Below are 14,328 nucleotides of genomic sequence, written 5' to 3'. Positions count from 1 at the left end.
GATTGCTTTTTATTTCCCATCCCATCATCATTTTTACGAAATCTATTCAATTGAATTGAATGAAAAAGTAATTTTTCAGAGGACAGTTTTTGAAAATATCCTCTCTCCATCTTTTGAATAGTTCAATAGATGGCTCACGGGTATAGAGATTGAAGAAAATTTCTATAATACCGACTCCTAAAAAAATATTAGTTTCTAGACATGACCATAGATGGCCAAATGGAATTAAAGTAGGATTCTTTTCTTGGTCTCAGTTTCTATAATACCGACTTCTAAAAATATATAAGTTTGTAGACATGACCATAGATGGCCAAATTGAAATTAGAGTAGGATTCTTTTCTTGTTTTCAATATTGAGGGAATGGAATCAATGAGTAAATTGAGTTTTTATTTACGATATAAAAAATTCATCAATATAGAATTCAATAAATGTTATAATTTTATGCAAATCTACTGAAGAATAGATTTAATTTTGTTGATCAGAGGGTATTTTCCACCTCCACAGATTCCATTGAAGTCATCTGTGTCAAGGGACCAAACTGCTGCACCACCAAGACCCAACTCCTTGACCAGCTTGGCTTTTTCTTCAACAGAATTCACGTCCTCCATTCCAATCCATTGATTGCCATTTATTATATGTGGCACTCTTGTTTCCTGGTCAAAAACTCGTGGCCAGAGGCTGTCGAACTCACATGCCTGGAAAAAAAATAAGAATTAAATTCAGTTTTTATCACTTACGAGTTATTAATAGTGCTATCATTGTTTGAATAGAAACAAATGGTGTTAATTAAGAATAGAAATATTGGTTTGTCCAGCTGTACTTCCTATATTTCCGTAGATAGCGCTTTATAACAAAATTAACTATGGAACATAGATTGTTTACATCTATGTTATGGAAACAAATGGTCATAGATGTAAACATATCTATGTTCCATAGTTTATTTTGTTATATAGCGCTACCTACGGAAGTAATGGGAAGTTCAGCTGGACAAACCAACATTACTCTATGCTTTATATCTATGCAAACGAAAGGCTAGCGCCATAGAAAATGATAAGGGAATTTAACTGAAGCAAAATGAATAAAAATAATCCAAGAGTAAACACTTTTTGAATTTAAGACGGCTGGTCACTACAAAATTCGGCAGTCTGATTTAAATCTTTTTAGGAATTGGAAAAAATCAAAGGAGCATGAAGAAAATTGACAGAATAACTGATATTCTATGACAAATATTCATAGTTGTCAAAGATGCGTAAAATTGATAGCTTCTGTTTTCAAATTTGAAACGGTGCACATCTTCATTTACCTCATTGTATCCCATCATACCAGGTTCTTGTGTGTAGGGTCCAGCAGCAGATGGTCCTTGGGTCGGTGCATATAGATCAGTTTGAGCAGCATCTCTTAGGGTGAACCCCCTTCCGTAGGTGACAATGCCCATGTTCAGTTTTGAGGCTGGAGCTCCCTTTTCAAGCCAGTGGTGTATGGTAGCGTTCTGTTTGAAAGAAACGGGGATATGTTAGAATTCTTCAATTCAAACTCTACCGGTGTAATGAAGAATTATACTTACTACATTCAAACCTAGAGCTGTGATTGTGACGTCCTTGGATGAAGCATAGAGAGAAGATGCATGGCCGACAAAACCATCGTAGGAACCGCGGTAATCGTAGGACATAAGGTTGATCATGTCTACGGTACTGAAACATTGAATAAAATAATTATCCTAAGAAAACCTCACAGATTTTATATTTTAGAGGTGGATTTCAAAGGATTTGGAAAGACGAACATGCTACATCTCCTTACTGGCATTGTCGTCTCAAAAGAATAGGGTGATCAGTAACTAAAGAGTGCAGATTCTGTGAAGGGAAGGAAGAAACTCCTGATCATCTGGTGAGAGTATGCCTGGACATCGCAAGCTCACACAAAAATATTTTGGACGAATTACTAGCATGATTGAGGATGTAAGCTCTTTGGAGATATTACAAAACTGGAAGGTAACCTCTAGATGGTGTGATGGCGTAATAGATCTCAACCCTTACACAATTAATTCAGGTGAGTTTTGGTTTAGATTTTTTGATTGAAATAGTGGCATGCGGATAATGCGACCAAGCTACCTATACTCTGCCTCTTTCTGCTATATATTAATGTGCAATTGGAAATCGTAATTCAAGCAGAAAACATTTTGTGCCATAAATTGTAACACTTCAGGCCATGAGTCCTAGGCTTAACCAGTGGGAACACATTTTTTTCTTGAAAATTGGACTTTATTGGTCAACATATTCATCTTCCAAGATTAGAGCCAAATTCCTTCCTAGGGAGTAGGTATTCTTTTGAGGTTTCGAAGAAGCAGTAACCACTTGGGACTAGATCTGGAGAATAAGCTGGGTGGTCCAGTAGTTGAAAGAGAAATTTGTTCAATTGGAACATTTTTTCTTTGATAACTGAGGACTTTTTTCCTAATTTCTATCCATGGTACTTCGACCACATTTAAAGTCATCAAACCACCTTTCAATCGTTGTTGCCAATGTATCGGAGTTTGAATAACATTCATGAAGACATAACTCTGTTTGTACAATATTTTTCCCATAAAAAACAGTGCTTTATCAATACACGAAACTCGTTTTTAATCATTTTTCGAACAACAACAAATGTAGCGTCACTTAATCTTCAATATATCGTTCTAGACTTAACTCTACGTTCCCAAAAGTTGACAACCATCTTTCGAAGATTGGTACTATCGAAAACAAAAGGGTGGTATGGCACTGGCTGAACCATATCTGTGCTAGGCCCGAACTTATTGAGTTCTCATTGGCTGTTGGGTAAAATATTAACAGTGATGTGACTAAAGTGACCATGAGACACTGTAACAAAGCCTACTGAGAACACAAGTGGTTCTACTAGCTCGTATAGTCTCTAAGCTTCTGAGATGTCCCTCAGAGGCCTAAGAGAATCGGGATAGAAAACATAAAATATTTTGGCAAGTCTTTCTCGAGCCAAGTTACGAGGTGCACCCTCTCCCAGGGCGGACTCTTCAATACGCTCTATTAGTGATGTCGTCACACACCGCCATTTTAGTTCTCCTGTCAGTGTTCGGAATCCAAACAAACAAATTGTCATTCAAATTAGTAGGTAGTCGTTGAAGAAATTGGCTGATTTCAATAAATAAGATTATTTAAGGAACGATTTTACATTAATTGATATACAGAAGGCACGAGATTAATTCCAGTAAGTTCGAACTTGAAGTTCAACTAATAATCACGGCTTATTACAAAATCTGGGGAATGATACAGGATTCAAACTTACTGGTATTAACCTTGTTCCTTCTGTCTATCAATTAATACTGAAATCGTTCCTCAAATACTCTTATTTATGAAAATAAGCCAATTCCTCCAACGACACCGTACTAATTTGAATGACAATTTATTTGTTTGGATTCCGAACACTGACAGGAGAACCAAAAATGGCGGTGTGTGACGTCACACTAATAGAGCGTTGAGCGTATTAGGAAATTCAGCCTCTCACACCATCGTGGAGAGGTGACTCTGTAGCAACGCTATGACCTCTATAAATCCGCCGGGGCGAAAGTATGTGTGGCGCGAAAACCCATAGCGCCATCTGTGAGCAGACAGAGTCACTACAACAAAAACCCCTCGCTTGTCACTCTTTGTTTTTGACGAAACGACGTAAAGAATTGCTTTTTTGACGTGACCCACCGACAACAAAATTTGTTATCTTCTTTCTTCAAATTTTATTCAAACAGTTACGTTAAATTCATTCCCGTTTGTGGAATTACCATCCAGAACACATAAAATGTCGCTAAACTTCCAAATTTCCACCCGAGGTCCAGACGGACGTGAGTCAAACGTCCTCAGATCCCCAGGGATCTATTTCGAATCGAAATTGGGGCGATAAGTGTGGAACTTCCGAAATTTAATAAACAGTCGGCTGTGTTCGAAGTGGCCAGATCGCAAATCGAATACGTAAACGTTGTTGTAAACCAACCTGAACACGGCAGGCGAACATATTTGTCGGCAACGTGCCCCAGGGTTCCATCTGAACCCTTTTTTTTATTGATATAGCTCCCCGTCTAATCTGGAGGCCGAGAGGATATGTCTGGATCGAGGCAAGTCTAGCGTTCTGCGTTACATCTTCGCCCAACGTGAATTTCGTGTTTCCGGATGTTTATGTTGGCATGCCTGCGCCTCCGTTTTGTCCGTAGGTATTTATTGTGTAGGGATACTTTGGGGATTTCTCGTTCTGCTTGCATTATTCGAGGTTAGGTCGGTCAGTCTGCACTGTTATTAATTGATTTGCCGTTGTTTTATCACTTTGAAGATCTGCACTCTTGGGAGAATGAAGATAAAGGGTCTAATGTTAGGTGTAGTAAAAAGAAATCCATTATTTTTGCAATAGATGGCTTTAGTTATCTATATCTCTCATTGTCGGAGTTGATGTATTAAAATTATATTTCAATTTTCAATAGACGGTTGAGGCCAGCCAAAAAGGAACAAGAAATCATTAATGTGTAAGTTCTGTGGTCTCAACTCGACCTCACCGATCGTTACCGTCACTCAATCCTCTTTCACATCCCTGATTTAATGGTAGTGTTGTATAGACAGCAATCAGCTGACATATCATAGAAATACAGTCCACTTTGGTTCATAACCTATTTCATTTTCATCGTTGTATACTGTTATTGTTCAAATATAAGTATAAAAACCCAAGTGTTTTATCAGAATCTAAGGGTATCCCAATCCGTGGTAGAAATAAGAACAAACTTTTGTATTCCACAAAGTTGGTGCTTTGATAAGCGTACCCTTATCACTCATTGTATAAGTAAAATCGGATTTTATTAGGTAGCGTTAGAAAGATGAGATTTCGTACTACGAAAACCTTTGTGACAGTTTTGTGATTAGCTGACTCAGTTTAGTTTGAGCGCGGGTCAAAGATGGACACTAGCAAAGAGAAAATGCTCGATATTTCACAGTTTTTCTTCTATAAAGGCGGAAATGCAAGCCAGCCGGCTGAAAATGTAAATATCACACGCAATTTTGGTTTCCTCGATTTCGTTCCGGTAATTTCGATGTTAAAGAAGCACCACGCATTGGAAGGCCATTTGTGGAAAAGTTCGATAAAACATTGGACATTGTCGGGTACGTTCATCATGTGAACACTGTTTCGATTATCCAAGAGCTGAAGATTGCTCAAAAACCGTTTGGAACCATTTGCATAAGACTGGTATCAAGGAGAAGCTCGATGTATGAGTACCACACGAATTAACGCAAAAAAACCTCTTGGACCGAATTTCCATCTGCGAATCGCTGCTGAATCGCAACAAAATCGACCCATTTTTGAAGCGGTTGGTGAATTTGATGAGAAGTGGATCATTCACGACAACGTCAAGCGAAAACGGTGACGGTGAACCAGCGGAAAAGATGGCCAAGCTAAGATTGACCGCCAGGCAGGTTTTGCTGTGTGTTCAGTAGGATTGGCAGGAAATTATCTACTATTAGCTACTCCTCTACGGCACAACTGATAACTTAGAACTGTACTGTCAACAATAGGATCGTCCGAAGGAAGCAATCGCCCAGAAGCAGCTAGCTTTGGCCAATAGGAGAGAAATTGTGTTCCATCAGGACAATGTCAGGCCACATACGTCCATAGACACTCGCCAGAAGCTCCGGGAGCTTTAGTTGGGAGGTTCTTATGCATCCACCTTATAGTCCAGACTTGGTACCAATTGATTACTATCTATTCCTGTCCATGGCGAGAAATTTTGCTGGTGAAAAATTCGCTTTAACAGATGCTTGCGAAAATTGTCTGTCTCAATTTTTTGCCAATGTGGACGAGGGCTTCTATCAGAGAGGCATAATGATATTAGCTTCAAAAAGCAGCAATTTATCGAACAAAACGGCGCATATTTGGCCTAAATCGGATCAATCTAACTATGGCAATTAAAGCCTTGTTTTGCATACAAAAATAATGGATATATTTTTACTACACTATAGTTCATGGAGACTTTTTCGATAATCCTAAATTTCTTGCAACTCAATGAAGGACACTTACTTGGCAACGCTTGGTACATCGTAAGAAAGGTCAATCTGCTGTATGAGACCTGAACCAGCAATAGATAAAGTAAGATTGCCCATGCTTGCTTTGAGCTCCTGAAGGAACAGCACCAGGTTTTGGGCATCGGAGGGTACTCCCCCTCTACCGTTGGGGTATTCCCAGCTGAGATCGAAACCGTCGAAGCCGTATTGCCTGATGAAGGCCACAATGTTTCGGACTAGGTTGGTTCTCAGAGTTGGGTTGCCTGGAAAAGTGTTATAAAAATATTATTTTGATACCCTATTTTATATATTTCAAGATTATTACAGAGGTATTGAGCTTTCTAAAAACGCATCTAGATACTAATGTATATTCCAGTGGCCTACCAACGCATTTTACTCACCGATAACATTGGAGTATGTGGTTGATCCTTCGTTCCAACCGCCCATGCTGACAAGAATTTTGAGGTCTTTGTTCTGTTGCTTAAGGTTGATGATGTCGCTGATTCCGTTCAGATTGATAGCTTCCCATTCGTCTAGGATTCGGACGTTGCCGTCAGTGGACAAACCAACGAAGGCGAATAACACATGAGAGCAGAGATTGGGGTCGACATTCTGTGGTACGAATTTACCATTTCCATTTCTGTAGACGGTCCAGCTGTTGAAGTAGCAGACCACATTCGCTGAAGAAGAATTTTTATGTCAATTATTGTTGTTCTGTGGTTTAGTTTAAACATATGCATAGAATATGTAATGAAGTACTTTGAAGTTAGTTGTAATAACACTTTACTGTTCTACCTAGGTACTATTCGCAAAGTTAGTATTCCTAAATTCTTTATCTTGTGATTTATCTTCTTAATTCATATTTTTCCAGAAAAAATGATGATTTCGATTGACATCTGAATATCTATGTTCAAAAATGTTGAAGTAAGATGTCAAAGTGACATCTTATTCATTCATTGAAAAAATTTATCAATTATTAGAACAATTGCTTCAGAAAACATCAAGCTGGAGTTGTTTAAGCGAAGCGAATAGGATTTCGTCGTGCTTTGTCATGCTGTAAAATCACTTTATCACGTTTCTCGTTGTATTGCGATCGTTTGTCTTTCAATGCTCGGCTCAAACGCATTAATTGCGTTCGATAATGATCGCCTGTGATTGTTTCAGTCGGTTTTAACAACTCATAATACACTACGCCGAGCTGGTCCTACCAAATACTGAGCATGACCTCGGAACCGTGAATATTCGGTTTGGCCGTCGACGTGGAAGCATGACCGGGATATCCCCATTATTTTCTGCGCTTGGAATTATCGTAATGAACCTATTTTCCGTCTCCAGTCACAATACGATGTAAAAACCCCTTCTGTCTTTGCCTTGCAAGCAGCTGTTCACAAGCAAAAAACGCCGTCCAACATCTCTCGGCTTCAACTCGTACGGCGCCCAATTTTTTTGTTTCTGAATCATTCCAAAGACTTTCAGGCGTTTTGAAATTGCTTGTTGCATCACTTCCGATGATCTTGCCAATTCTAATTGCGTTTGACACGAGTCTTGAACAAGTAATGCCTCCAATTCTGAATCTACGAAAACCATCTCTCTTCCACCGCCATGCTGGTCTTCTTGAAGAGTTGGAACCAATCTCGACACTTTCTTTCACTAATAGCGGCCACACCATTGGTATTTTAGAGCATTCGATGAGCCTCAGCCGAAGATTTCTTTATATTAAAGCAGAAAATTAAAACCTCACGCAAATGGGTAGAATATGGCTCGTAAGCTGACATGTTTAATCGAGAATAACTTTATGATGCAGACACAAATCGACAAATATTTCGATGGCGTTATGTTAACAAATACCTCAGCTTATTCTATGACATCTACGATCAATTTATTTCAACTACCAGCCATCTATTGCGAAACGGCGGAAGCAAAGTTGTACACCTAATAGTTTGGTCCGATATTTTTTTTGTGAAGTGTTATTTTGCAAATATAACTACAAAGTTTCTATTCGAGTTATTTGAGAAACTGTGTCGTACAGGAATGAGAGCAAGATTGGAATGATGGTTAGATAATTTCAGCATAACCACTTTGGGAATGAAATTGGAGCTTAAATTGAAATATAAAATCATCCACCCACCTGCGTAACTCTGGGCCACGAAGGCGAGCAAAGCACTCAAGCACAGAAAAACTCTCATTTTTGCGAGAAAAATAACTGAACTGACTCTTTTCGAAATCGAGGAAATATTTATATACGAGATGAAATGGATTATCTTCGATATCTTTATTGTTTCAGATAGCCGAGATTCAAAATTTGTTTATGAACAATCGCCGATCACTGGAAAATATGATAGGATTTCCCGAATTCAATATATTTTATTTTTAACTGGAATTGATTCCAATTTCCAATTCACTCACGAGGAGCACTCGTTTCCCGAACAGGTCATTCTTCGAACACTTTCTTAAGTAAATGTGAAGTTCTGGGAATCTCAATATTGCGCTTTCTTCTTTTTAATTTTGATTAGATATAGGTATACGAATTTGGATTTGAGGATTTTCACAGGAATTTCACATTTTGTAACATATCAGAATATCTATTTCTAAGGTTGAAAGATTATACGATAATAAATTGAAAAAAGAAAAGAAACTAAACATGAACAGATTTCATAATTCTGCCAATAAGTCAAAAATCTTATGGTCAATTATTAAGGAGAAAACAGGAAAAAATAAAAATCAATCAGACATTCGCATGTAAGAATCTTCAGATATTCTAGTTGAGAATTTTAGTTGTTATTTTTCCACCTGTAGCGGAAGCACCCCTTCTTCTGAGACTGCAAAAAAATGCTTTGGTTCTAGAAACAACAGTATTTTATTTTATTTTGATTTTGATGAGTTTGAAATTTTGAAAATTTTTAAAATAATAATAATAATAATAAATTTTTATTCCATTAAGACCATTTACATGATATTGGAAAAGTAAGCAGAGAAAAAATATACATAAAATATGTATATATAAATATAAAGTTTAACATGAACAAACATATAAGGAAGTATAAAAGTGTTAAAAGCTACATTCCATAAAATCATCTAGATCATAGAATGAGTATTAGCTTTCCCTAATAAGAAAAGTTCAGGTATTGATGATATAGCCATAAATGTGATAAAAAAATCAATTCAATTTATAGTTAAACAACTTGAATTCATAATTAATAACAGTTTTACAGAAGGGATTTTTCTTGACTTACTAAAAACTGCAATAATCAAGCCACTGTATAAGAAGGACGATCCTAGTGAACTGAAAAATTATCGTCCTATAAACATTCCAACCAATTTTCTAAGATCTTAGAAAAAATTTTGAGCGGCAGATTATTGAATTTCTTCAAGAAATTCAGTATATCAATGAAAGAAAGCACTGTTACGCCAAAGGCAGAAACACGGAGACTGCAATGTTTGAGCTTCTTGAGAATATCATCGACTCCTTTGAGGATGAGCCTATTCTATTGGGCATATTTAGAGATTTCACAAAAGCATTTGATTCAGTTGTACATGAAGTGTTACTCAATAAGTTGAAAAATTATGGCATTAGAGAAAAACAACTCGATCCCTCAGAAGTTATTTGAGGGATCGATCACAGATCGTCACTACAAATCATGGTGTTCCGCAGGGAAGCATTCTTGGACCCATTTTGTTTGTTATATATGTCAATGATTTGCCTAATGTCATTTCCTGCTGGCAAGAATTCTTCACCAATATTGCAGACGACACTAATGTCTTGATAAAGGCCAAATCTTCAGATTCATTGAAGATTCTTGCCCAAGATATCATTTTCTCAATGGATGAGTGGTGCTTAGCTCATGATTTGCGGATCAACATTACAAAGCCCAACCGAATTTTGTTTTCTCATTGCCGTTCTCGATCTGTCTGTCGACATGTCTGTTTTTTCCCCTGGGGAACTTACGAAACAGACCAGGTTTTTGGGCCAATCAAAATAGTCCATTCGTGGAATGATATCTAACGATTTCACTGAATTGCTCCCATAAATTCAAAATGCAGTTAGTTTGCAACACACTTATCTGATATATATCTTATCAGTGTCGAAAAATACTACCGTATCTAACCTTCCATGGGGGCAATTTGAGAGAGCACTCAAAATTTGACAATCTTTTTTGAGAGCGTTTTTCGAACTTTGATTTAAAAAATCTTAAAAAACATAAGAGCGTATACTTGTTTGGAAAAGTTGATAGGTATGGAAAATAATATGATTACTTCTAGATTCATCGCTTCTAATGACGTATGTTAATATTATTATTCATTGAGAGATTGAATAAGTAGAATGTGCTATCAGATATATATGTTTCCACTTCTGCTTTTTTTCCAATTTTCATTAAATACTCGAATTATCTCTGTTCATCTGGAATTTTTATTTTCTGGAGTTTTTTCGGACACTATTGTATCTTACTGAATGCAATTTTGTTCAAAAATCTATTTCTATGTGGTATTGTTTTTTCTGGTTTGAAATTTCAATATGTTTGTACACTATGTATATCTGAAAGAGCTGAAATTGATATGCTTAAATTATTTGGCAACTCTAACACTATAATCATACCAAGTTCAATCGAAATCTGGTAAGAATTGAAGAAGACAAGGCGGCTACAAGGATTTGCGGACACACAGGCAGACAAACACCAAACCAAAACCGTTCGATATGATTTTCGAAATGGATTTTGCGGTTGAAGATTTTCATAGTGTAATAAACATAGATAGAAGGAAGAACACGAAATTTTACATGTCCCCAACATGGTTAGATTACGTTGTCGGATTGTGATATATTTTCAAATCCACAATTTTACTATATCGTTATGAATGTGTATTATATTGAATGAAATATATTTATTTGAGTGATTCCCTATTAAATAAGCAAATTTGAATATTTGGAATCCGATATTTCTCCTAATTGTCGAATTCATAATAAACCGAATATTTATTATTTTCTGTATCTACCTGCTGAAATCCAAGGTTTGGCAACTTTTGCTCTCCTAGTGTCATCGGTTGTTTCACGTCGTTTGGCGAGTTTGAAGTTTGTTTTCTTAATTTCTCATATATTTAAGTATTTAATTCAATATATTTTGAGTTAATATGAAACGTTGATTCACTAAGGGACATAAGAAGTGCGTTCTTTGTGGAGAAATTCGCGAATTGAGTGAAATATCGTATCACTGATATGTTTTCAATTCCGCGCGCTTGATGTCAAATTTGAAAGTTCATGTTGGGGACAAAATTCGCTTACTGAAAATGACATATGCTCCCTCTATCTATGTTTATCACTCTGAGGAGGTATTGAAATCATAAATCGAACACTCGCAAGCAACATCGGACTTTCCCAATGAAAAATTAGGCCAGAATAATTCATTGAATTCTTACCGATAGAAGTTGAAGCAACGATATGTTACAAAACCCTCGGAAGCGATTACATCGAACGTCCAATATTTGCCGAATTGCGGTAAGCTCGCATAATCGATCTTACAATTTTTTTTTTCGCCACACCGCGATAGGTTTAATTTCTTCCACTGTGATTTCTCACGCGAATCTCAATTAGGACGGTAATTCGAAGTGCTCGTTCCTGCAATCGGACGGATTGAAGGTGCAGATGGAATACACGAAAGAGGTGATTAGCATAAAGTGCAATCGTCAAAGAGGCCTCCTATCTTCGCGCCAGTTGATGTTGGAAACGCATTAAGGGGGTTTCACGTGTTGCTTGATTGATTGATTTCGTCGGTGAAATGTTTGGCGTTGAGTGGAGAAATTGTTTATTTTCTTGTTGTTTGGAGTGCGATGGTGTATAGAGGTGTTTTTCAGTGGAGTTAGTTGGTGGCGTTTTGGGCCTTTTTTTGTGGTGTGTAGCGGGATGTTTTTGGTGAGTTTTTGGATTGGTATTTTGGCATCGAGCTCTGGATTTTGCTGTGTCTTTACAGTCCAGTTCACATGTTTAAAAATGTGATACCTACTCAATTTATGAATCTGCTCGTATAAATATGGAAAAAAATAGAAATTATTACGATCAGAATGAGTATATTCGAAAAATGTTTTCGAGTTTTTCTCTGTAGCGATCTATTTGGCAAATTTATTCGAGGGTTTCTCATTTCATCGGGAAGACTGGGAGAATAAGGAAATTTGTTGAAATCTGTCTGTCAGTGTGTTGTAATGTCTATGTTCGTTTTTGTAGAATGATATTTATTTTTTTTTCCCTTTCCTGATTCTGTTAAGAAAGGTGTAATGTATATTTCGTAAGTATTATCAATTTTTATTGAAAATTAAAATTTATAACCCTTGTTTTTTGGAGTATCTTTCTTCGGATAATTTTCTGGATTCTACCAATATTTGCTTCTGGAGTTTGGAAGATTTTCCTGGATTGAGACAAAGTTGTATTTACTCTGGTTGAATGAAGACATTGAAGTTGTTGAGTTCAAGGAACCATATGACGAATATCATCAGCCAGCACCCCAAACCAACTAGAGAAGAAACAACAAGAAGCTCCAGTTTTGTATATACATATGTGTATATATTTTCTAATTTTATCTGTGATAATATTTGCTCAAATTCATTCTGTTGCCAGATTGTGAAGAGTTTTCCAATAAGAGGTTTCATTTTGAATAGCCCGCTATTTAGGAAGCTGTCACATTTGAAGCTGTGGTCTCTTGACATTTAACAAGTGAAACTACGCTATTTCTGAAACTGGAACGATACACGCTTCTATAACCCAATGAAATTGTTAAAATTCAATCCCAAAATAATGGAAATTTTCCAGTCATAGTTCTCAAAACGTAAACACATTTGGGTCATCGTGAAGCAACTTCTCGGCCGGCATAGAAAATCTGGTGGAAAATTTTGAGCTGTTCGGACAAGTTAGTGATGTGAAGATTCTAAACCGCTCGAGAATAACTAAGAATATTGCTGCTGTAGCCCGTAATGTAGACAAAATCGATCTTGGAAATAGGCCATTGCCCAATCGACATAACACCGTCTTCTGCATAAAGATTCAGGTCTTAAGGCTCCCAAACTTCAGTTGAGAAGAGAACTCAAGTCGGTCGATCACCAGCAACGTCGTATCTTCGCTGATTGAATTCTTGAAATGTATCAAAATGATCAGGATTTCATCAAATAATCATCTTCAGTGATGAGGCCTATTTTTACCTAAGAAACTACGTTAATAAGCAGAATTGTCGCATTTCGGGCTCGGAAAGTCCAAGAATGATAGTTGAAAAGCCTCTTCATCCTCAATATGTTAGTGTTTAGTAACTGTGTGAATGGATTGAGCTACTGATTTTTTGTGGCCAGAATTAGAAGAGTGCCACACAAGAAACGAAATCGTAGTTTTTCAAGAAAAGTTTCCTGGTCGTGTTATTTCTCGAAGTTCTGGCCACCGAGATTTAGTGATTTAACACCTTTAGACTTTTTTCTTTGGAACCACTGAAATATAAGGTCTATGTCAATGCTCCACGTCTCATCGTTAATGGCATAAGTACTTTCTTCTTTACAATGAAATACACATTCAGAGATTCATCTTAAAATATACTCTTCTTCTTCCAGCGTCTTTTTATGTCAAAACGGAATATTTTATTGAAAAACCCTTTATTATTATTATAATTTTCTTACCCTGAAAATATCCAATATTATTGAGTATATTTTATGAAACCGAGATTATTTCTCAATGAATTATTTTCAAATTGAAAAATTGATAGAATTCATCGTTTGCTATTGGGCACGAGTTCCTTTCTCCAGAATGATCTTCCGTCTGGACCTCAGTGACTCTGGGAATTGATGTTATTGCAATTACTTCCAGAATGGCATTTCGTTTCGTGAACGATCTAATTGGAAAGCTCAATTGTTTTCGAGTTTCTCTCAGATTGCTGTTGTTCTCTTGGCCCCGATAGTCGGAGGAATTAATTTGGAAGTCTTGAGTGGGCCATTTTCCTACTGCATAGTGTCGTTTACTTTTATATCGCCATTATCGTTCGTTGTTTCGACTTTGGACCAAGGATGGGCTCGATGCGGTTTACTTTTCTTATTCTAATCAGTTCTGATAATTTCGTTTTGTAAATTGTGTGTTTTTTTAGAGCTATAGAACTTTAAATTGCAATAAAACAACGTTGGATTATTCGATTGACATGAATTTTATTTATCCGCAAGATAATCTTGTGGCATTACATTTTAAATATGATTTCTGGCATATGACCGCCACGGCTGGCTTGGATGTAGTCCAATCTGGACGTCCAATTTTCGATGACTTTTTCCAACA

The 14,328-nt window shown here is 36.8% G+C and overlaps 1 protein-coding gene across 1 annotated transcript; it reads right to left on the bottom strand.

The window, feature by feature from the left end:
- Positions 1–366: 366 nt before the first annotated feature.
- LOC123675953 (chitotriosidase-1-like) lies at positions 367–8,329 on the bottom strand. Its single transcript, XM_045611544.1, has 6 exons — positions 8,173–8,329; positions 6,446–6,724; positions 6,061–6,307; positions 1,565–1,691; positions 1,304–1,489; positions 367–695 (listed from the first exon to the last, which is right to left on the bottom strand). The coding sequence occupies exons 1-6, from the start codon at positions 8,228–8,230 to the stop codon at positions 450–452; spliced, it is 1,143 nt and encodes a 380-aa protein (XP_045467500.1). The 5' UTR covers positions 8,231–8,329; the 3' UTR covers positions 367–449.
- Positions 8,330–14,328: the final 5,999 nt, after the last annotated feature.

The sequence above is a fragment of the Harmonia axyridis genome, chromosome 3 (assembly GCF_914767665.1).
Source record: "Harmonia axyridis chromosome 3, icHarAxyr1.1, whole genome shotgun sequence".
Lineage (NCBI taxonomy): Eukaryota > Metazoa > Arthropoda > Insecta > Coleoptera > Coccinellidae > Harmonia > Harmonia axyridis.
The sequence above is the reverse complement of the archived record's forward strand: the minus strand, read 5'-3'. Positions and strand labels throughout refer to the sequence as shown.